At 35.5% G+C, this 25,913-nt stretch overlaps 1 protein-coding gene across 1 annotated transcript; it reads right to left on the bottom strand.

Annotated features, from left to right (window-relative positions):
* Nucleotides 1-558: 558 nt before the first annotated feature.
* Nucleotides 559-24,979, bottom strand: LOC121432608 (aldo-keto reductase family 1 member C1-like). Its single transcript, XM_041630685.1, has 9 exons — nt 24,896-24,979; nt 22,621-22,788; nt 21,716-21,832; nt 21,459-21,536; nt 13,031-13,153; nt 11,891-12,000; nt 4,226-4,391; nt 2,249-2,331; nt 559-735 (listed from the first exon to the last, which is right to left on the bottom strand). The coding sequence occupies exons 1-9, from the start codon at nt 24,977-24,979 to the stop codon at nt 693-695; spliced, it is 972 nt and encodes a 323-aa protein (XP_041486619.1). The 3' UTR covers nt 559-692.
* Nucleotides 24,980-25,913: the final 934 nt, after the last annotated feature.

Genomic DNA, 25,913 nt, shown 5'->3' with positions numbered 1-25,913 from the left:
GTAATTAGCAAATGTCAAACGCATTCTTGATGTATCTGAGTTTGAATTTAGAACCTCATAGGCTAAGATTTTATTAATCTCATTCTGTATCTTTAATTAATAGTGGGCACATTAGATTCTACTCCATTATGATGTCATAAGTATTACAAGTATTTTCAAACAGAAATATTCCACTACTCAATTTTAGGATTCAGTGAATTGATAGAAGGTCTTGTTGGTTACTCTTCTTAGGAATGCCTTTTTGATCTAAAAAAAAGTTTATTCTGTAAGTCTGCTTTCTTGTTAACCTATGGGCTAGAAACACTGACTTCTTAGCACCATCTAAAGTCGCTTTCCTTGAGTTAAAAGACCCTACTCTCTCCCATCCATCAGTTTTCTAATAGGCTATATCGTCTCTTCCTCTTGCCCACTGACTTCATCCAAATCAATTTTTATACAACATGCAAGTAAGAAAAATGGAACCAGGCAAAATTCTTTAGGGAAAAGAACATTATATTTATTACAACAAGTGATTAAAACATTAGTGTCTTTCTTCCAGGTTGGTAAATGTGTCTTCAATAGCCTGTGAGTTGCTAAGTGGTATAGATCAACCAGCCATGGTGTGTCTCATTAGCATCACCTCAATCAGCAGCAGCAGCATGATTATCCACACTTAGTAGCTTGATGTAGAAGACATGACAAAGGCTATCGTGCTAATATTCATCCGAAAATGGAAAATTGGGATGGCCAGCAGCACTAAAATATGAAAGAAAAATAACCAGTGTGGTCTTAATGAATCTTGTTCAAACAAAATGTGTAATGACTGTTATTAAAAATTTTTATTATTTCTTGCTTGCTCTGGAACTAGAATGAATTTTAATTGTTTTATTTTTTTTTGGTTGCAGAATCTGCCCTTCATACCTTCATAAATGTAGTTTCATATAAATATTTTTAAAAAACATAAATTATTTAGATTACATTCCCTGGTCTAGAACAGAAAACAAAGAAAAAAGTTTTCACATATATACTTCTTAACTTTATCTGTCAATCAACACAGCACAGAAAACTCCAGAATCTTCCGCAGTTTAAATCGCCTAAGGAAAATAGGTGCTGATTGTGCTTGTTTAGTACAAAGACAAGTCCCAATATTTACCAATACAAAAATTAAGAGTTCCTGACTTGCGATATCTAATTTCAATTCTGCTTAATATGCACTAGTTATTTTTATCATTCTGCATCTCACACAATTTGTTGTATTTAAATCAGAGATATAATGTCTTTAAAAAGTATTTCATATCCATGGAATTTCCCATGTATGTTTGTGGATTTATTTATAAAAATACAAACACAATTTATAAAGTTATAATAATTACTAATCATTTGATTGTTTCTCTCTTTTTGTAGTAATTCCATACTTTATCAATCATTTGCTCTATACTAACATAATTAGTAATAAGTATACTAGTTTTTGAACTCAGATAATTGTGGATTATCCAATGCCATTTCAAACACTATCATACTTATTTTTTATGAATATTATTTTATATAACAAAAGGATAATAGATTTTCTTATCAACAAACAATACCACTAAACAAAGAAGTACAGGCAGCTATTGACTACAGAGAGAAGAATTATTATCTTCTGAGGATGAGTCCTTTGATTGGCTATTCAATAAAAAGGGGTAAGTCTTGGAATCATATACACATAAGCAACACTAAAGAGACTTTTAAGACTATATTTATATATGTGCACACACATGTGTCACAACACTAAAAATAAAGAGGCTATAAAATTGACAGAATATAAGAGGGAGCATGGGGTGGTAAGAAAGCAGGGACATGAGAGAGGCTAGAGAGAGTAAAAGAAAGGGAGTAAATAATTTGTTTTAAGTTTATATGTAAAATTTTACATTTTAATTTAAGGTAATTTTAAAACAATGCTTATGGTTTTCTTATTTGCTCACACTTGTAAAATACAGTTAGGATCTTCTTCTAAAGAAGAAAATGAAAGAAGAGAATCTTTTTAAATGTTATAAAATCTCTTTAGTGACTGTACTTCTGCATAAATATTCTTTCTTTGCTTTTGAATTCCTCAGCAAAGCTTCTCTTAGCTTGTTCATGAAAACCTTTTTATCTCTGAAACTCACCAAAAGTTCCATTGTGGACTACTGAACAAATTTGCACCAAAGCAAGTGAGAGGTTTAAATAAATTTAGGCAAATTGATGCAACATGTTTGTTATATACCCTTATAGCGTTTTTGTTACTTACACAGTCGCAGGAAAATATCTGAAATTTCTGTGCAGGCCATCTATGACTTCCATATCCTCTGGAGGCAACTGGAATTCAAGTACCTATTACACAAGAAAAAAATGTTTTCACAAATTTACGCTGTAAAATTGCCAATCTTCAAAACCCAAGTTAATTAGATTGGTTCAGATACAATATCTAGAATATCTGATAAATTTGCAAAAAATAATAAAAGAGATCAAAAACTGCACAAGTTATCAGGGATTTTAAGTTAAATGAAAAAAAACTTCTTTCTTGTGTGTACTATCTAAATTAATACTTTCAGAATATTACATAATTTTGAATAATTTACATAATATAACATATCCATTCTACAGATCCTTCCCTTATCATTTTCTCTACTCTCCCATTTCTTCTCATCTAACTGTGAAATTGCTTTTTATTTTCATCTTTTCCATTGAGTCCATTTTATGCTGCCCACTTACTTTTGGTATTGTCATAGCAATAGTCTGTGATTAGCTTTCAGTGGTGACATCATTAAAGAAAAGTGACTCCTCTCAATAGCTGTCAAATATAGCAATAACTTCTCAGCTAAAGGTGTTATTACATGTACACCTTATCCCTTCTTGCTAGAATTTTGCATAGCTAAAGCTTGCAAATATTTTGGGCATACTATCACAATGACTTTGAGTTCAAATGCACAAATGCTTTGTTTTATCTGGAAAATTCTATTTCCTTCATGTTATCAATAACTCCCAAATGATATTATCTTTCTTCCTCCCATTCTACAAAGATACCTTAGCTTTGGGGAGAGATATATTGAAACTGTATTACATGAGGAAAATCAAGTGTGACTGGAGAAGAAACAAAGATGGCATCACTGAATGACTACATTGCCATGTACTTAAAAGGTTCAAAAAAATTAAAAAAATAGTTTTAAGTATACAAATCAATCTACCAATTTTCATGGTGATAATTATACTTGAAAAATATACTTACAAATAAAATTTAAGCCAGGAGTTGTCTGAATATTAATGATATCTTAAAACAAATGAACTGGCTTGAAAAATGTCTCATTCTCTAAATATGTGACATTTTTAAACCTCAAAGTGACTTTCAAGAAAAGAACAAAAATGTCTCATGTAAATGTACAAAGATGAGCCAGGGAATGGTGGGACAAACCTTCAATCACAATACTCAGGGAACCAGAGGCTAGTGTATCTTTATGAGTTCAAAAACAGACTGGCCTACAGAGTGAGTTCCAGGACAGCCAGAGATACACAAAGAAACCTTTTCTCTAAAAACCAAAGAAAGAAAGAAAAAGAAAATGAAAAATGAAAAAAAAGAATATTTGAAGATCATCAGTCAATTAAATTGACAAAAAAATTACTGGCATTCTTTCAAAATGAATAAGTACATGAGCACTAAATAATATGAAAATTTGGGGGACCATAAAGGATAACCATAATAATTTATAGAATAAAATTTTCTCAACAAGGATGCCCCATTCAGAAGATAAAGATTTCATTTGTACAAGTCTGACTTAGTAATGAAAACTAAATTTCTATATTTTCTATCAAGTGATGGTTTTTCTATTATTTTGGAGGGGTTGGAGGAGGAAGAAGTGTGCCAAAAATATATTTCATAAAAAATTAATAAAACTAATTTTTAAAAATAAGGATTATTCTATTAAAAGTATAGAAAGTTTCAAAATTTACTATGAAGTATAAAGATGAATGCAATTACTGCCTTGCACCTAGATTTATGCTTTCTGAAAGTATTTTAGTATTTATTGGTATTCCTAGGAATGACCCAGGATATAAGCATTCACTTTTGCATTATGCTTTAGTCTTGAAAATCATAACATTTGAAATCTCATATGCACAGGAAATTCTACAGACAATGATTTGGCAAGAGATTTACTTGGAGGTTTCCAAAGAAATTAATGGCTGAAGAAGAATACCCAAAGTTCCAAATACCCATAGCTCCCTACATCACCTGTATGTTCTCTTTCAACTCATTCTCTTCATAACTATGAGCCAGGGCAATGACCCCACGCTGCACCTGGTAACAAAGGGCAATCTGAGCTGGACTTCGATTGTGTTTTTTGGCCATGGTACAAAGAACTGGATCATTCAAAAGAAATGGGGCATTCTGGTCTACCCTAAAAAGAAAAAGTACAAATACTGAAACTCAGAAGCTGTGTGTTTGGTTTCTTAGGGTATTTACAAACACATTCAATTATTGCTTTAGACAAGAAATCATTATAATTATTTCCTAGACAAGAATATCAATACTCTGAGGAGCCTTTCTAAGATGCAAATTCTCTGTCTTACTGAATCAGTTCAGAGTGAAGTCCTTTAAGTGGAAGATTTTAGAAATAAAATCTTTTGTGCTTATATGCCACCTATAAACTGCGTCAATGACCAGGCTGAGACAGTAACCCTAAGAGTGCTGCAGTGGCACACATTCCTTGGTGGTAATACAGAACTCTCTAATTAGACTTAAGATTCATCAAGTGTGAAACCATGCCTGGTACTTGAAACCTAACCCATTATTCTGTAATAATGAAGTCATGGTGTTGGAGAACGAGCCTCTTGTTCATCCTGGCTGCCCAGAACCACAATAATCACACAGAAACTGTATTAATTAAAACACTGTTTGGCCCATTAGCTCTAAGTTCTTATTGCCTAACTCTTACATATTAATATAACCCATTTCTATTAATCTGTTTATCACCATGAGGTCATGGTCTACCAGCAAAGTTTCAGCACGTCTATATCCGATGGCAGCTCCATGATGTCTCTCTCTCTCCACCTTCCTTCTCCCATCATTCAGTACAGTTTTTCCCACCTATGTTAAGTTCTGCCCTATTAACATGCTAAGGTAGTTTCTTTATTAACCAATAAAAACAGCACATAGGCAGAAGGACCTCCCACACCATCATGGAAGTTGGGGAATAACTTCTAACTACTACTTAACTAAAACTGCATAGTCCTTAACAACACTCTAAACATTTGTCCTAATACCCACAGAATAGTGTAGTCTTCAGTTAGAGACCACTACAAAAAAAAAAAAACAACAACAAAAAAAAAAAACACAGCCATAATCAAGAATTGTGGAGTGCAGTCTCTGTGGGTACATCTGCAAAACACTTACTAATCTAAAGCATAGGAAGCATTGCAGAAGAGCAGGCAGAATATTGTAAGAGCCAGATTAGAAAATTTGTTGTAAAATTATGTCTCCTAATAACGTCAGAAGTTACATCCATGGAGTCTCATGAACATGACTGCCCCAACATAAACTAAATAAGGATAACACCAATAAATATGTCAAAGTAGTTGAAGAAAAGTCCATGAGGCCTCAACCCTACATAAAGAACTGCTGGAAAGGGTGTGGGATAAAGGGAACACTCCTTTGTTGCTAGTGGGAGTGCAACTGGTACAGACACTTTGGAAATCAGTATGGTGAGTTCTCAGAAACCTACCTCAAGTCCCAGCAATACCATTTTGGGGTATATACCCAAAGAATGCTCAATCATACCCCACAAGGACATGTGCTCAACTATGTTCATAGCAGCATGTTGTAGTAGGAGCAGCGGGCCACATTCCTGGCACCCAGCTGCCTGCACGGCTAGCTTTACCCGAAATAATTACACAGAAACTGTATTATTTTAAACACTGCCTGGCCCATTAGTTCCAGCCTCTTATTAACTAGCTCTTACATATTGATCTAACCCATTCCTAATATTCTGTGTAGTACCACAAGCTGGCTTACCAGGAAAGATCTTAACCTGTGTCTGTCTGGAGTGGGAGATTCATGGCGACTCTCTGACTCGGCTTCTTTCTCCCAGCATTCTGTTCTGTCTACTCCACCTACCTAATTTTCTGTCCTATCAGGCCAAGCAGTTTTCTTTATTAGTTAACCAATGAAAACAACAGATAAGATACAAGACCCACCTCCATCATTACCCCTTTTTCTGTTTAAACAAAAATGAAAGGCTTTAACTTTAACATAGTAAAATTACACATAACAAAACAGTTATCAAGCAAGAATTACAGTTACAATATTTATATCTACTTTATCTTTTATCATAACTAAGGAAAACTATAATTATAACTATCCATTCTTCAACTCCATCAAAGACTCCAGAAGGATATAATACCCAAATTAACATTCCTGTCACTTCTAGAGCCTATATTTCTGAGATTAATATTAAAAGATATTACAAATGGAGAAAACCGGCCATTTGGGCTGTACAAGAACACAAAGCAATTGATGTCCCGTCAGAGATACCAACAGCCTTGTCTCTAAAATGGTTGACTGAGAAACCAATATGAACAAAGCAATGGCCTTTAGCTGAGGAAAAGTTACAGGCTTTAGAACAGCTGGTAAAAGAGCAATTAGATGCTGGACATATAGAAGAATCTACCAGCCCTTGGAATTCTTCTGTATTTGTGGTTAAGAAAAAATCAGGTAAATGGAGAATGGTGATAGATATCAGGGCTATCAACAAGGTTATTCAACCTATGGGCCTTCTGCAATCTGGAATTCCTTTGCCCTCTTTATTACCAAAAGGATGGCCTCTCATAGCTATTGATGTAAAGGATTGTTTCTTCACTATACCTTTACAAGAACAAGATAGAGAAAAGTTTGCCTTCCCAGTACCTACTTATAATAATTCTCTACCTTCAAGGAGATACCAGTGGGCCGTTCTCCCACAGGGCATGTTAAATAGCCCCTCCCGTTGCCAATATTTTATAAATCAACCATTGCAAATGATACACAAGATATTTCCCAAATCGATAGTATATCATTACATGGATGACATTTTTTTATCTGATTCAAACATGGATACCTTGGAAAGATTGTTTGAAGAAATAAAGATAGTTTTACCTAAATGGGGATTGCAGATTGTTCCTGAAAAGATTCATAGGGGAGATTCTGTTAATTATTTAGGTTATAAAATAGGTTTGCAAAAAATTATGACACAAAAGGCACAAATTAGGAGAGATCGCCTACAGACTCTTAATGACTTTCAAAGACTGTTAGGAGACATTTCCAGTCTATAACCAGCTATTGGGATAACACCTGATCTAATAATTCATTTGAACAAAACCTTGGATGGTGATAAAGATTTGAACAGTCCCAGAAAATTAACAGCTGAAGAAGAAAACGAACTGACAATGATTGGGGAAAAATTACAACAGGCACATGTGGACAGGGTGAATCCAGAGCTTGATTGTATTCTCATCATACTACCATCAAAAATTTCTCCTACAGGAATTTTAATGCAGAGAGATGATATTATCTTGGAATGGATCTTTTTACCACATAAACCAAGTAAGAAACTGAAAACTTATGTGGAAAAAGTCTCTGAGTTAATTATAAAAGGCAAGCTGAGACTTCGTCAACTAGCAGGCATAGACCCAGCAGAAATTATAGTGCCTTTCACTGCTGATGAACTAAAGAAATTATGGGAAGATAATGAACCATGGCAAAGAGCTTGTGCTAATTTTTTGGGAGACATTAATAACAACTATCCAAAAAGCAAGCGGCTTAACTTCATACAGAGAACTTGGATCCTTCCTCGAATCATCCGTGATGCTCCAATAACTGGCGCCCGTACATTCTATACTGATGCCAATAAATCAGGGAAGGCAGGTTACAAATCAGAAGACTTGGGTAAGGTGGAACAAAGTCCTTATAATTCTGTCCAGAAGGCAGAATTATATGCCATTCTTATGGTACTAAGAGATTTTAAAGAACCTATTAATATAGTTACTGATTCACAATATGCAGAAAGAGTTATTTTACATATTGAAACTGCTGAATTTATACCTGATGATACAGAACTAACCTCATTGTTTCTCCAGGTTCAAGATTTGATCAGGAACAGGGTTTGCCCTATGTACATAACACACATCCGATCCCATACGGGTCTGTCAGGTCCTCTATCACAAGGTAATGCAGAAATTGATCAATTATTGCTACAGGCCTCTGAATTTCATAAAAAAACATCATGTCAATAGCAAAGGTTTGAAGAAAGAATTTTCTATTACATGGCAACAAGCTAAGGAGATTGTAAAGAAATGCCCTACTTGCTTTTTCTATAACCAAACGCCACTGCCTGCAGGGGCTAATCCAAAGGGCATTCAAAGGAATGAAATTTTGCAGATGGACGTGTTCCACTTTGCAGAATTTGGCAAATTGAAGTATGTTCATCACACCATTGACACTTATTCAGGCTTTCAATGGGCAACTGCTTTAAGTTCAGAAAAAGCTGATTCAGTAATCACTCATTTATTAGAAGTCATGGCTATCATGGGTATACCTACACAAATAAAGACGGATAATGGTCCTGCTTATGTTTCTAGGAAAATGAAACGGTTTTTTGATTATTACAATATTAAGCATCTTACAGGTATACCATACAATCCTACAGGTCAAGCAGTCATAGAAAGATCAAATTGAACTATAAAGGATATGTTGAACAAACAGAAAGAGGTGGAAAACACCCCCAGAAATAGGTTACATAATGCTTTGTTAACCTTGAATTTTCTCAATGCTATTGAGAAGGGAACAATGGCTGCAGAAAGACATTGGATAATGGAAAAGTCTACTGAACTAAATCAATCAGTTTATTTCAAGGATGTGCTGACCTCACAATGGAAGCCAGGAGATGTGCAGCGTTGGGGAAGGAGTTTTGCTCTTGTCTCCACAGGTGAGGAAAAATTGTGGATACCATCAAAAATAAGAAAGGTTCGGTTTGAAGAAGCCACTTGGAAAAGGTACATAACAATTCATTCACAAGGATGGCGATCATACTGATGGTAAGAAATACAGATAGGTTGGGGGCAGGGTTCTTTTCTTATTTCCACAGGAAAACACTCATCTTCAAAGAATTTAAGGGACCCTAAATATTTAATTACTGATGGAGGGAAACTAGTTATGACTCACTAAGGATCAGCAATAAAACTAAATATGTGCTGTAAGTATTAATTTTTTATATGTCTCATTAAACATTTCTTTATAAATATATAGAGCTGGTTTTGGAGTTGGACTATGGCTCAGTCCCTCTTCAATCCCAAGCCTGTTGATAAGAGATATCTCAGAGTTTCTGTCTCAGATCAGGAGCCATGAAATGGGACAGCATAAGAATAATTATATACTCGATAAACTTTCTTTGCCTTTCTTCATATCTGTGTCTTTCTTTATATGTCAGTATATGTCTTTGTTGTTAATGTTTAAATTTCACATAACAAGCAACAAATTTTCCTACAGTAATCTTTGAAGTTTCCAGGATGAAGTTGGGACCCCACGACATCAACTCAATCTGGTTATTATGACGTCATGATTTTTTTTTTTAGCGCTAAAATTAGACCTTTTTTTGGTACCAACTGCACAAGACAATTTAGAATGGTGCACATTTTTGACAACACTCTGGCTGGACCTTCTCAAAACGCTCAGAGGCTAGTTATAATTTTCTTAGGTCAAAAGTTAATTTGGGAATTTTACCATCATTTGCTTTCACAGGACCCCCTAAAAAGAACATCATCCCCATGTGAGCTGGCAGCAGTCTTAGAGGATGATGTCCCCTCTCCCAATAGAGTTTGCCCTCAGGTTTAGGGACATCATTTAGTGGTTGGTATAGGGTTGAGGGGATGGGAGAGATATTTTATCAAATTAGGGGTACTTTCACAAAAAGGGGGAATTAACTGGTTTGATGGGATGATTGATATTTGTGAATTACTGTTTTTAGAAAATTGTATTGGTACTGTGTCTTGTATATTGATATATTTATTATTGAATATGATTGTTCCTACCTCTATTTTTGTATAAGAGTATGCTTATAACTTTGTCTATATTGTATTGATACATTTACCATATTACAATGTACATTTCTACCTCTGTTATTATTTATATAATAACATTGTTTACATTTGATATGTAATGACATTGTTTACAGTTGGAGATCATTGTCTTCATATATTTCACAGTTGTTTATTCTCTTAGTCTTCAAGTTAGATAGGTATTGAGAATTATATGTTTGTCATATTTATTTTTAGGTTAATCAGGTTTTTTTAGATACATAGAGATTATATTTAGTATAGATAATACAATCTTCAGCCTCTTCGAAGAGCTGTAGAAAATGGCCTTTAATCTAACCTAGAATTCTGTGCCAATGAGACACAATCACTCCTGGCAACACCACTCTACTCCCGAGAGAACGTTGAGCACCAAAGCCACTCCACTGGGAGCTTGTCTTCTTGGCAGAACTGGCCTTCGGGTTAAGAAAAGCCCATATCTCAACTACTGATGAAAATACAGAATATCCATAAGTGGATGAAACAGGATTGTCTTATCTTGCCAAGACAGGGTAGGATAGTTCTAAGAAAGTTCCTTGCCTTTAATAACGGTATGTCAGTTATGTTAGGCCTTAGCCAAAGTTGGTTGACTCAACATTGCAAACGAGACTTTGGGTGATTGCCCAGGTAGTCAGTTGTCTCTGTCATTTGTTGCACATTTTGGATATCTCTTGTTTGTTAAGTAATATTAATTCCCTTCTCAGATCTTTGACAAAGTTGAAGATTAGATAATTGTAGTTACTCTCTACATTATTTAGACTTTTTGGAATAAAATGTTTAGTGTATTTATTATTTGTTCCTACTGTATATAGTTGTATTTGGTTTGGCTCTATCTTATTTAGACAAAAGGGGGAGATGTAGAAGTAACCCCAGCCAATCACCTTTCTTGAAGGGCAGGGTCGCCTAAGGATATTTTTTACTAATAAATATTGCTGGTGTGCTCTCCCCTGCCCCTTCTGCTTTTCTGTTCTCCGCTGGAACCAAGGTTCTGTGAGTCTTTCCCTAATTAAAGCTGAATATATTATTATAATTTCTGTCTGCCTTCATTTACCTCGCTACAGCAGCATTGTTTGTCATAGCCAGAACCTGGAAACAACCTAAATGACTCTTCACCAAAGAAAGTATAAGAAAAATGTGGTACATTTATACAATGAAGTACTACAAGCAGAAAAAAATAATGACATCTTGTAATTTGCCTGCAAATGGATTGGTCTAGAAAACATCATATTGCATGAGGTAACCCAGACCCAGAAAGACAAATATCATATGTACTCACTCATAAATAGCTTTAGGACATAAAGTAAAGAAAATCAGCCTACAATTCACAATCCCAGAGATCCTAGACAACAAAGAGGACCCTAAGAGAGACATACTTGTATCTAATCTTCATGGCAAGTAGAAAAAGACAATATCTCCTGAGTAAATTGGGAGCATGGGGATCATGAAAGAGGGTATAAGGGGAGGGGAGAGAAAGGGAAGGGAGTGGAGAAAATATATAGCTCAATAAAAACAATTTTTAAAAAATGAGGAAGACTGGGAATTGGAGAGGTTACCTTACCCAGGAAAGAGCACAGTAATTAGTTTTCCAGGGTCAAACACTCAGTTCTGAAAACATACAGTCAACATTATAGACTAAGCAGGTTACAGTTACATATAAGTATTTAAATGCACACAATAATGATTAGTGAAAAAACTGAAGAAAAGCAGGGTAGGGGATATATAGAAGAATTGGAAGGAAGAAAAAGAAAAATATTGAAATATAATTATAATTACAAGTACTAGTTGGGTTTATTACCAGGGTTTTGGACGTTGAGAACCTAGGGCCGCATAAGCAACCAAAACAATATCTTTTGACTTGCAGAAATCCAACAGCTTGCTCTGGTTCAGATAAGGATGGCATTCTACCTATAGATGAACAATATAGAAATACGTTGTAGTATAAGAAATTCCACTTCATAAAATAACTTTTAGTGTGTCAGTATGTTTGTATATGTGCATGTATTGCATACATGTGTGTTTGTGTGTACATGTGTGTATTGGTATCCTTTCAGAGGAGATGTTAGATACATCAATGTTTTAGAAGAACAACAAGCACTTACAACAATGAGGACCCTAAGAGAGACATACATGAATTTAATCTACATGGGAAGTAGAAAAAGACAAGATATCCTGAGTATATTGGGAGCGTGGGTACTATGAGAGAGAGTTGAAGGAAAGGGGAGATAAAGAGGATAACAGAAATAAAAGTGTATTGCTCAATAAAATCAATAATCTCCAAAGCCACAGAGAAACCCTGTCTCGAAAAAAAAAAAAACCAAAAAAAAAACAAACAAAAAGAGAAGAACAACAATCACTCATGTTCCATCTTTGCAACCTCAAAAGTATTAATATTAACAATATGAAAATTAAATAAAACCTAAAAAGGAATGTATGTATATAAAAAATAAAATGATTTAAAGCTATTGAGAAATAATTAAAACAGAAGACAAAAGTGTTTAAAATGTTGATTTGATTGCAGAAGACACAAAAGAGATGATGACTAATATGTGCTTAGGATCAAGATCAGCTAGTGTTCTGTGAGTGAACTTTATCTACCATTAAAACTACTGTCATCAGGTAACTTGTCTGTCTAGCCTGGATCCTTTAATAACACTCCTCCAGTCAGGTACTATGCCTATGGCTCTGAGGTCACATTCATATCCACAGATTTTTGTACTCATTGGGCATTAATATCACCTTGCCATCTTTACTAAGACACCATCCATCAGGAGAAGATACAATTGAGAATTTGTGATGTATTCCAAGACAAGAAATGGCTGTGAGATACTTGTATTCTATAAATCTAAAATGAATGTGAAGTACGAAGGAAAGGTTACCCACTATATGACAGAAAGAAGGCAATGATGAACAGAAAAAGAGGCTTGAGAGCTGTCACCTGGTTGCACACAGGCTTGTACTTCAGCCCTGGCTTATTAAGAATCATCTCCAGCTGCCTGCGGTTAAAGTTGGACACCCCAATGGACTTGACCAGTCCTGCATCCTTACACTTCTCCATGGCCTAGAGAAAAGAGAAATTGTATAAGGTCATGTATACATTCATAAAATGTGTTGGAGCCGGGCAGTGGTGGCGGACGCCTTTAATCCCAGCACTTGGGAGGCAGAGGCAGGCGGATCTCTATGAGGTCAAGGCCAGCCTGGTCTACAGAGCAAGTTCCAGGACAGGCTCTAAAGCCACAGAGAAACCCTGTCTTGAAAAACAAAAACAAAAAAACAAAACAAAACAAAACAAAAAAAAACCCATAAAATGTGTTGGCAAGTTTTATATTACACTGACACAAATTAGAGTAGTTTGGGAAGAAGAGCCCTCAATTGAGAAAAGGATTTGCATGTATGTGAATGTGTAGGACATTTTCTTTTTCAGTGATTGATGTGCGAGTACTCAGCCAATGATGAGTGGTGTCATTTTTTGACAGGTATTCCTGGATGGTGCAAGAAGGCAAGCCAGCCAGTAAGCAGCACTCTTCCATGATCTCTGCTTCAGTTCCTGCCACTAGGTTCCTACCCTGTTTGAGTTTTCCTGATTTCACTCAGTGATTGACTGCAATGTGGAAGTGTAAGTTGAAATAAACCTTTCCATCTTCAAGTTGCTTTTGGCTACTGTGTTTTATCACAATAGAAATCCTAACAAAGATAGTCATGTTAATATAAATGAAGAATAGAACTTTTAGAGAATTGTCTAGAAATTTGTAGAAATGTAAACAAAATAACAACAACAATAACAAACCAACAAAAACTATAAATATGAATTACTACAAAGTACTTGATAAAACTAAACTCAAAGAAAACAAACAATCCAATTTAAAAATGTGTTATGGGATAAACTTATGTTCCCTCCTTATCTTGTCACTGAATCCTGGACCACATCTCTGATGGAAGCCTCCCACTCTACCAGAATCCCGGACAGCATCTTAACTCTGGTAAGCAACCCCCACCCTGACCATGCTTGCCTAACATAACCCCAACCAGCCCTCTAGTGCTTGCTGAAACATTCGTATTAACTGAATATATGGAAATATTTGCAAAACCCACAGCCGAATATTAGACCTAGCTCATGGAATCCTGCTAAAGAAAGGGTGGAAGGGATGTAGGAACCAGAATGGTCAAGAACATCACAATAAAATGTACATAATCAATAACCTGGCATCATAGGAGATCACAGAGATGGAATGGATAACCAGGGAGCCTTTTGTGACTGACTAGGTCTTCTGCATCTATGTTAAGTTATGTAACTTGATTTTCTTGTGGGACTCTTAACAGTGGTATTAGGGACTGTCTCTGATTTTTGCTGATGTTTGGAACTTTATTCCTTATACTGGGTTTCTTTGCTCAGCCTTAATATAATGGTAGGTGCTTAGTCTTACTGCAACTTGATATGCCATGCTTTGCTGATGTCTATGGGAGGCCTGCCATAGTGGATTGAGGAAGGTCAGAGAGGAGTTGGGGGGAGAAATTGGGTAGAGAATAATGAGAAATTGGGTAGAGAATAATGATGGGAAACTAGGTCAGAATGTAAATAAATAAATATGAAAAGATAAAAGAAAAATGTGTTATGGAACTGAAAAGGGAGTTGAGGGAGTTCATGTGTGACTCAGTTTCCATCTGGAGTCAACTCAGACTTAAAAGTCATTTGAGTTCAAGATCTCCTGTTTTGCCTGCAACCTTGAGGGCTGTGAGAAAGTTCTAATTAAGCCCATGGGAAAAAGCATTTTGCCCCTGAGAAGAGAACACATTATTTATGTAGTCACAGGCTAGAGAATTCCAGTCAAAGGCACATAAAAATAAAAAAAAAAACCCTGCTTGTTGCTGGCAGAATTGATATGAAAGATACACAAACCTGCTTGCCCTTTCTCTCAAGGACAATGTGTAGTGACATTTAATTTTATAATTATATTTTAATAAATAAAGCTTACCTGAAGTTCAGAGAGTAAAACAGCTACACCAATCAGCCATACAGACCAGGTCATTGTGTATGCCATTAATCCCAGCACTAGAGGGGAATATAAAATTGGAGGAGAAACCTCTCACACAGAGGCTGGCTGTTTTGCTTTTCTGACCTTCAGGTCAAACACCAACTTCTATCTTTGCGTATTTATTAATCGTGCTACATTTGGTGACCAATATTTGCGGTATGAATTCATGATAAAAGTCATTTGCTTGAGGGTTTTCTTGCCACTGGCACAGGCAAGATCTGGACCCAAACCTAGCCATCCACATTCAGGAGAAAAACTAGTGCTCCCAGCTCCCATCTGCCCTTAAAAAAAAAAAAGTGCTTCTAGACCCAGAAAAAGGGGAGTCAATTGCAGGTTCCTGGTAGCGGTCTTTTCTTCCAGTAGGCTCTGTTTGCTGGCAGCTAACAGAGGCATGGCACCTTGAAGAGAGGCTTTCTGAGTCAGCATGAGCAGCAAAAACTTCACATCTCTTTTAAGAGGCTCTGCCATCAAGCACTTCAATGGCGCTCATTAACAGTCAACATCAGAAATCTTGGTGGTAACATGGACCTTGAAACTCTACAGAATTGTGGCAATAAATCTGACTCCTGTCAATAACTCTGCCATAAAGCTAGACCTCAGGAAGCCAAGTAATGGAACAGAACAAGCTGGAAAAGCCTCAAGTTTAATCCTACCTATGTCTTCAGAGACTAGTGTGCCCAGAAAAAAAGATAGAGATATATAGTAAAGACATATTCAGATTAAAAAAAAAAAACCTCTAAATGTTTACAGTGTGTTTAAAATATGTGTAGGCTTGGGAGAGAAAAGAAAAAGAATAGAGAAAGTCCCGAAAAAAGAAATAGGGTAGCCAGGTGTGGTAACACACACCTTTAGTCCCAGCACTTGGGAGATAGAGACAGGTGGACCTCTATGAGTTCAAGGCCAGCCTGGTCTATAGAGTGAGTTCCAGAACAGTCAATGATATACAGAGAAACCCTGTCTCAAATAAACCAAAAATTAAAAAAATAAAAATAATAGAAATAGAGTTTAAAAAGGCAATGTAAAGATGGAAAATACATAAGAGATTCTGGATACTGTATGTGATTGTTTTGTCTTTGAATTGTTTGACTGCTGAGAAAGAAATAACAGCTCCTATAAAATACTTTATTATAAATACTGCTGGATTAACCCAATTAATACAGTTTGAAAATGTTTTGACTTCAAAACTTAAGTAAAAAGATATGTTATTTTGGAGATGAGGTTTTGCTTCTGTTTCCACAGGAAATGAGAGGATGTGGATTCATTCTTGGTTAAGAAAAATAAAGTTTGATTGAAGAAGACTCCCTGAAAAATTTCCAGCGGGAATGGGTGGTCCATATGAGCCAATGTTTAAGACCATTTCTCTTGCAGTTTCCTGAGTTCTACATCCAGAATAGATTCAAGCCTGCTGGCTGAGATGATCCAACCTCACAGAATACTCCAGTCAGGACCTGACCATAATCCTAAATTTTCTTTGGGTTCCCATAAGATTATTAGCACCCCCAACCAGCAGAAAGTAGCCTAGAAAACTGCACCCAAATTCTCAAGAGGTGGGGTGAGTGACTTTTTGTCATTCAATGGATTATGGATATTTGTCATTGTTTAGGGGGGGCTAGTTACAAGTTATTATTGGTAATAGGAAATAACTAAACAAAGAAAATTGAATTCAAGGTTCTTGCTTTGAAAAGAAAAGTGGGATATAGATATAATAGGGTGAAAGAGTAGATTATTTAATCTACTTTTTAAAAGCAGCTGCTAGTTTTAAATGCTTTACATTGGATTTCTCTTTTGTATAGTTTGTATATTGGTACAATTTTGTATATTAATACAAGTTTGAGAATAATTTGTTAGACTATACAGTATATTTCTATCATTGTTCAAGGCATTTTACTTATATAATTTATTTAGCAATGCAATTAAAATTCCTAGCCCTTGAAAATTATTATTACTGAGTCATTAGAATAATAAGGAAATACAGGGTTAATAATTATATATTATAATTGAACTTGTAGTCACATTAGGCATGTTTTTAAGAAACAGATATAGTTTAGATAGACAGGTCATCTTCAAACACTTCAGAGATCTATATAGTATGGCATTAATGATGTTTTAATAACATAGGTTCTTTTCTATAATGAAGAGACATGTCTGCTCCTAGTAGCACCAATCTACTTCAGATAAGATAATGGGCACTAAAGAAACTCCATATGAAGTTTACGTTCTTTGTGGTAAAAGTAAATTGGTGTGCAATAAAATATCTTTGACTTGACTGTTGACAGTATGTTGTCCTAATTGGACAAGCAGGACACAAAATAAAGTGACAGCCAAACATTTTCAAGACAAGGAGTAACACCCCTTTGGAATATAATATCCTGCTTCACAGAAAAGTTTATCAGATATTGTAAGCCTATAGGCCAAAGATAGATGCCCCAATGTTGCAGAGAAATTTGGGGTAACTCTCCAGGCACCCAGATATTTCTGTCACTTCTCATAATTTTTAGAAGTCACTTGCTAATACTTCTTGCTTACTCAGTTAATATTATTTCCTTCTCGGGTCTCTGAGGGAGTTGAAGATTGGATAGTAATAGCTTACTAGACAGAGAAAGCAAGTTGTGATTGAAAGTAAATTGTATGTAAGACGTTGGACTTACAAAGATAGGACAGATATAGAGTACTTTCCCTAAATTTGCCAATGCAAATGGACTATACATTGTTAATGTACTTATTGCCTGTATATATTTTATATAGCCTTGTACTTCACATATAATTTTTCTTATATTAGTTACAGCCTTCCTCCTTTTTATTTTAGACAAAAGGGGAGATGCAGTGACATTTCATTTGTATTTGAATAAATAAAGCTTGCCTGAAGTTCAGAGAGTAAAACAGCTTCACTGAACAGCCTTACAGACCAGGAAATGGTACACACCTTTAATCCCAGCAGTAGAGAGGAATATAAGAAAGGTAAAGACAGCTCTCAGACACAGCCTCATTCTAAGTTTCCTGGAGTCGGGATCATGATGTTGAACTGAATTAGATGTAAAACCCAGTGGTTGGCTGTTTTTGCTTTTCTGACTGTCATGTTGAACCCCACTTTCTGTCTCTGGGATTTTATGAGCCATGCTACAGTAATGCAGAGAGGTAGTTAGTTGATTGTACTGCTCTTTGTTCTGCCTTTTGTCTTTCATCTGTATAAAAGTTTATTTCAGCTTATTCTGAAATAAGCTCTTGTTGGATGTTTAGCAGTTTTGACTTGACCAAACAGACCTCCCAAATCTATCTGTGCTTTCGGTCTCAGTTTGTTTCATCTGACATTTCCTTAACCTTAACGTCCCTCAATCCAGGTTCCCTGGCTGATTTTGTTGGAGTAGGCTCACACAGGGAGTTAACAAAGAAATACAAATGATTAACAAACATGTTTTAGAATGTTCAACATCCACATCTATCAGAAAAATGCAAATTAAACCAATCTTAATTCATCCAAAATGCGAAAACCATGAAAGGAAAACATACTAGACTAGATATGGGAAAATGGAACACTTATTTGCTGTTAGTACAAGTCAAAATTGGTGTAGAGGTGAATGAAATTGATTTGGAGGTTCTTTGTGTGAGTCTTCCTGACCCGCAGTCCATTGACCACCAGGCCACAGGGCAAAGGAGGCAGAAGTAGCAACTGGATCTTGTCCAGCTTCGGAGTATGACAAAGATAACCCTCTGATAGATAACATCAGTGAATTAGCTCGACTTTATGTCAAAGCATAGGGAATATGTAAGATTAAGGACAGTAGGTAGGGAGTCACCTATTTTGCATGAAGCACTACTGTCCTATCATTCAGCTTCTAGCACTATTCTTAGTTATCATCTGTAAAAGCATGGTCCTATTGTGTTATTTTAATGCTCCCAACACAATGTCTAGTTACCATAAGAGCAGCAGGGGGAAAGCTTCTGCATGGAAGTGCAACAAGGGTCATACTAGAGATAAGCCAGACATTTGGGCCTATAAACATTATCTACAAAAGTTCAAGAAGACAGCAACACTCATTCTTCCAGGGGGAAGGAGTCATTTATGTTGCTGAGCTCAAAAAGAGCTGCTAGGCTGTGATAGACTGCAATCTCTGACTAGTAGGTACTCCCAGAAATTCCTCATAAAGCTCAAATTTAGCTACTATTTGATACTGCTATACCACTAGGAATATATTTTCCTATCAAGACATTTGCTTATCTATATTCACTACTGCTCTATTCACAATATCTAGAATGTGGAAACACCTAGCCTCCATCAGGGAATGAAAGGATATATAATGCAATTTTATTAAGCTGTAAATACAAATGAAAATTTACAGTTAGCATTAAAATTCTATTGCATTGGTAAATGGATTGAGCTGGAAATAATCATTCTTAGTGAGGTAACCCAAAACAAGAAAGATAAATATCACATGTTCTCTTTTATATGTTAATCTTAGTTTTGAATTCTTAGGTATGTATTTAAATTAGAGTGCCTATAGAAGTCAGGAAAGGAGAAAATAGCCATGGTGGGGTAGGTTTCAAGGGAGAGTAGTATAATTCAGGTGGCGTGAAAGCAGAATGGGGAGTCATGGAGGAAGAAGTGTTAAAGTGGTGTAGGGACAGGAAAGCAGAGAAGAGGAAAGAGTAAGGGAGAAATAACTAACTCTGAAGTCTTATGAAAAAGCCAAATGGAAGCGCACTACTGTAAAAGCTTCTGTATACATATATATGGAGATGAGAAAAGCTTAATGGAAAATATCTTTTCTAGATATCATAGACTATCAAATAAAAAGTCAGGTATTTGGGCTGAAGAGATGGCTCAGAGTTTAAGAGCACTGACTGCTCGTCCAGAGGTCCTGAGTTCATTCCCAGCAACTACACGGTGGCTCACAGCCATCTATAATGAGATCTGGTTCCCTCTTCTAGCATGCAAGCATACATGCAAGGAATATTGTATACGTAATAAATAAATAAATCTTTTTTTAAAAGCCAAATATTGTGTTTGTTATCACTTCAAATCAAATTGTTGGTCCTTGGAGAATCATAGACCCTTAAAACAATACAAGTTATTGTTTTTGCTCTTCGGTACTCTCCATAAATTGATGGTAAGATATTTTTGATGCAGATAACAGATTCTTGACTCACAGGATATGAAGAAAGACATCTTCTAGAGACCTGGAAGCTTTATCACTACTGAGTAGATTTTATAATGCTTGAAGTTGCTGTGTACACTAATAAGGGATGAAAATAGTCAACTCTCTTACTTAGCTATAAACTCTATGAGCTACAATAATGAGCAGCCTGGTAAGAAGTATCCATTGGTCCATGAATACCACAACTGCTAATGGAGTTATCATCTATTTTATTATTAGATGTACAGGTGACCCCACAGGATACAATTCATATTTGGTACTATTAACTGAGCCAAGACTCTGAGCCAAGAATCTGCTCATAGCTAGGTCATAGGTCCTCATGGAGAGCCTACTATTATTCTGATAAATGGATACCACAAACTGCCCCCTAAATATTTATCTTTATTTTTACAGACTCCTGAACCTTACCAGAAAGCTTCTTTTTGCAGTACATGGCAATTTATGCAGGCTTAGAACTGATCAAAGTGTAGTACAATGAGAGACTATGAATTGCTCAGCCCTAAATCATGAATCCTTACCAAAGTTTATTCCCTAAGGCTTAGGGATCATCACAATAAGGGGGTAGACAGATCAAAACATCCCCTGATAGTAGAGGATTTTCATGAGTCATTTTTCACATATGTCAGGGTTTTGTACACATGAACACACAGCCACTACACCTGAATGTACAGTCTTCACAAGTTTAAAGACAACCAAAATTCCAGCATGAATCAGATGGGGCTCAAAAACTCCTGCCCCTAGCTGAGGAACTCTTCTCAACTGGTGGGTGCTAGAGGAAGGAAGAGTTAGTTTTCATCATTTTCACCTTCTGATGGAGTACCTATCTGGGACTACATTACCCCTGCACATACAAGCAGTACTAAGTGAACTCATTGGGTCTAAAGAGGAGTATATGAGTTGGGAGGAAAGTGGCGGTGAGGAGTTGGAGGGTAGAGCATGGGGACAGACTTTATTAAAACATACCCATATGTGATATTTCAGAGAGTCCTCTCACAATTGTACTCCAGTCTTCACTTCTATTTCTCTCTATTTAGCCACATATTCTTGTCAATACTTCAGGAAAACAAAAGGAAGCACACAATGCTTTCTAGACTTAAGGGTGCATACTCCATTCTTATAACTGAAAGCATGGCCTGCCTCTCTTTTGGGTTTCTCTGATGTGTCACCTTCATGTACTCACCTCCCATGTAGCACAGAGATCTACTGTCTCAAATAATATTTCTCCATTTTCATCTTTTGTAAGTATCTCTTCTGATGGCTGTAATGAAAGCACTGGTTATAGAAATCACAGAAAATATATGCATCCTACCCATTGCAATGGTCGTACAAGTTAATTGGAAATAGAAAAGTAAACATCCATAAAAATAAGTGGAACACAACACCATCTATCATTTATATAGACAAATTTAATTAGGCTAAATAAAGTAAATGACATACCTTAATTGAAATTGGGTAATGAATAAGATAGAGATCAACGTAATCTAGCTGAAATTTTTTCAGTGACTTTTCTAAGCACAGTTGGACCAGTTCTGGTCGATGGAACGTAGACCATAGCTGTAGGGTAAAAGAATGGATATTGTCTTAGGATAAAATAATCAGAATTGAAAAATGTTGTAATGATTAGAAAATTATGACCACAGGGAATACAATTTCTTTCAGTTGGGCTATTTGATCTGATCTCTCTGTGTAAACTTTAAAATATTATTGGTTACATATTGGTTAATTCAATTAATATGGGAAAGGCACTACTAAAGGGGTAAAATTTACCAGTTAATAACTGCTTGCATCTCTGAACAATATATGGATCTTAAAAACCTAAATTTCTATAAGTATTCCACCCTGTCAGATCCCTGGAAATATGTTAGCAATTTTTATTAATATAAATCATGGGAAATGTGCTATGGACATTTGGTAACCACTGAGCAAAAATTTTAGGAATTGGATAGATTGTGTTTACCATTCCATAAACTCTTATATTTTGTTATTTTCAGTAGAAAATAAAAAAATAATATTATAAATGTCCAGAATTTTCTATGCCACCTAAGTTATAAGGAAAACCCAAAATGGATCAAGGTTATTTCTGAGTTCACTGATCAGACTGAATCATGCTGTATTGAGCCCAGGGTCAGGAAAGAAAAGAATTTGAAAGATATACATTTGTTAAAAAAAAAAAGAAGAAGAAGCCTATGGTTCTCTCTGATTAAAACTAAGTCTTACATGGAATATATATGTGAATAAATATTATACCAACAAACACATTTCACCTGATGGTAAGCTATTATTTTAGATTCTTTTCATCTCATTTCAATAAATCTTAAACTAACTTACTATACACACAATACCTTTGTAGCGAGGAATATATCTTCTCTCTTCACAACACCATCTGCAATCTTACTTCGAATAGCGTGTCCTATCTCCTCTTCATTTTCGTATGCATAAGCAGCATCAATATGGCGAAACCCAACATCTATTGCTATTTTAGTCGACTTTAATATCTTACTCTTAGAAACCTAGATTGGGAAACAACATTATGATTTGGATCTAAATATCCTGAGAGATATGAAGTTAAACATCATCTTCCATCCTATTATTTAAATGACAAAGTATTAGTTCCTAGAATACTATTTCATGCTTCACTTCACATAAGGCTTTACAGACCTTATGTGAGCAACGGTGAATACATAAGCAGAAGCAATTACTGTTCCATGAGTGGACTTTAAACAGTTGTAGGGTATTCACCAGACAAGACTGCTCAGGCATGGTTTTAAGCCAAGAGAAGTCCTTTATTTGCTTGCCAGTGACTACACGGGGCATTCAAGATCCTAGTCTAGTGCTGATCTTTCTTCAGGGTGAGCTTTCAAACACAAAAATGATTTCCTGAGTTGACTTCAGTTAGCAAGAACAGTTATCCAGAGCAGAACTACAGAAGCCAAAAAGCAAGGTTAGTATATTTACTTTCCTAATGTTTATTTGATGGATGAAGTCTTTGTTTTAACTTTTACAGGTGGTGCTGTCTATGTGTTGAATTACACTTCCATCATGGGTCAGTCGTCCTGTTACATTACTGATGACATTCATTGCTTCTGCATGTGGAGCGATAAACACATACAAATGTTTATGTTGGTCTCTTTTTTTAAATAAGAATTTGTTGTCTTAAGAATCTCTTCATACATGGGCAATGTTGGTTCATAATTGACTACCTAAAACAATAAGATCATTGATTTCCTAGACCTGCCAGGAAACTGCATGTGGTTATGATCACATATTAGACACACATATTCACTGCTAGTAGGAGTCAGTAAAGACACAGTTAATATTCTCAATAGTTCTAATATAGAAAACAAAAACATTGTTACTAAGAGTGAGTTTGATACCAGTATTTGCACTTATACGGCTGTGATATTTTAAATTATGGAACTCAAAATTTTACTCTGTGTCATCAAACAAATTATAGATGGGAAGTTTATAATATATGAACTCATGTTTTAAAATGTGAAATTACCCTCACCATGTCATGGTTGTTACTGCTTCTATAATCACTTAAAGCACAAATTCATTTTTTAACAGAGACCTTTTTAAGGTAGAATTTTAAATTTTTGCTTTTTATTTATATTTGGGTAATATCTTGCAAGTTTACTTCTTAGGGGCAAAGCAAAAGCTGCCCATACAGTTTAATGATTTCAGATTTTTTTCTCATTAAAATTACAATGCAGAGCTGGTGATTTACATATTCCTCTCCTGAGAGCAACCTGACTTTCTGAGCTTGATGAAGGATTCATTGAGGTGCAACTTAGGAGAACACTTCATACTGTTCTGCCATTTGCACTATGACTTCTTCAAATAACTAAGTTCTACCATAATATTCATAATTATTCAAGGGATGTGACTATGGATACAAAATTCAGTTAATTTGTTCAACATTTCACAGTTGAGCAGTCTAAGGAATATTTTAGGCTATTGATTTGCTTCTGGGCTACTAAATTCTCTACTTTGTATAATTCAAGTCATAGTATCATTTTTATCACCTCAAGAGCAAGTAGTTCATAGAAGCTTCCATAAGTTTAATGTTTCCCTAGTTTTTACATTTATGTAAATATCCCACAGTTGTCAGTACTACATGGAAAATTCTACTTATGTCAAATTCACCACTTCCTGAGAGTTGTTGAAGGCTTCCCTGAAGATCTGAAGTACTCCTCTACCAATTATTCTATGCCTCACATTTCCAGTAACTTTTGACACATCTATTTTCTAGTGTTTTCCTTTACTGCAAGTAAGGAAGAAAGATGTCCTAAGTTGTAGAAATAAACAGAAAAATGACTCCCGATTTTATTATTATCAAGTCAAGAAGGCTGTGAGGCAGTTTGTAGACTAATAACTTTCATATTTAGAACTAAGCTGGCAAATGAATTAAAATAGGGAAAACACAGAACAGTCAATCATCAATAGCATAATCAGACTCTGTTAAGCTACATTCTAGCTATTTTCAGTCTTAACACGAAATATCCCCATCTAACAGAAACTGAAAACCAGGGATGAAAAATGAGAGTTCGGCTCCAACACATAATAGGTCAATTTTCTTTTGAGATCCTCCATTCCTAATCCTATATCTTTTGTTACCTGTGGATTTTGAGCAGTTCCATAGCCCAGTAGAGGCATGATGTGGCCATCATTTAGTCTCACATACCAGTGTTTGAAACTCATCGTTCTTCACTTTTCTGCTAGGGCAGATGGTCTGTATTTTTTTTTTTTAGTCATACACTGTTTATAGGAAGGGCAGAGCCTAATTCCTAGCGTTTGTCCAATGTTTAACCAATGGCCTGTGGGAGAAATGAGGTTGACACAATGCAACTCATTGTTAGCATTCAGAATCAGTTTATCTATTTATATGATTGTGGTTTCGCCACTGGGGGACCCAGTCCTCAGCAGGCTCTCCTAGGTCAGAAAAGCTGGAGAGGACATATGAATGGGTAAACTATTGGACATAGTGCAGTTACACATGGGAAAAAAGCTTCATTCTTCATTTTATATTTTATTTTGCTGGTTGTTATTCCTCTGTTTTCTCTCTGCTCTGTTCTTTTACCCTGTTGCTTTTGTTTGACTTTTTGTACACAGTTGTTCGCCTATGCTTTCTAATGTTATCCTTCTATTTTTCCCTAATGATTTCTTTCTCTTTGCTTCCTGATATTTTTTCTTCTACATCGTTTGTTCTTATTTTATCTGTTATATTTTTTTAACATGCCTCCTAATACAAAACTTTCTACACAAGAAAACATTACCTCACAACCACAATTTACTTATTTTCCAAAACTAAAATCTTTATGTAAGAATAAATCATATTAAGATCATAAATTACATGTATTTCTTAGAAGCCCACAAGTAGTTAAACAGTTTTCTTCGTATTAATTTTCCCCCCATTACATCATCATCCCAAGGCAATGATTCTTTTATAATTAACTAACAAAGTTTTAAGCAAGCCAAGCATATTCAACCGGTTTCTTTTGTGCTAGTGGGCAGCTGTTTGCGGCTTCAGTGTAGCAGATACCTACAAAACTTCATTTAATTGGTCTAACCATCTATTTTTCTTTACACACAATAGGGTTATTTGATTCCTTTTCACAATTTTGTCTTTTCAAGG

This window comes from Microtus oregoni, unplaced genomic scaffold, assembly GCF_018167655.1.
Source record: "Microtus oregoni isolate MIOR12 unplaced genomic scaffold, Mior012 000035F_ref0000213, whole genome shotgun sequence".
In the NCBI taxonomy this organism is placed as follows: Eukaryota; Metazoa; Chordata; class Mammalia; order Rodentia; family Cricetidae; genus Microtus; species Microtus oregoni.
This window is presented reverse-complemented; position numbering and strand designations above follow the sequence as displayed.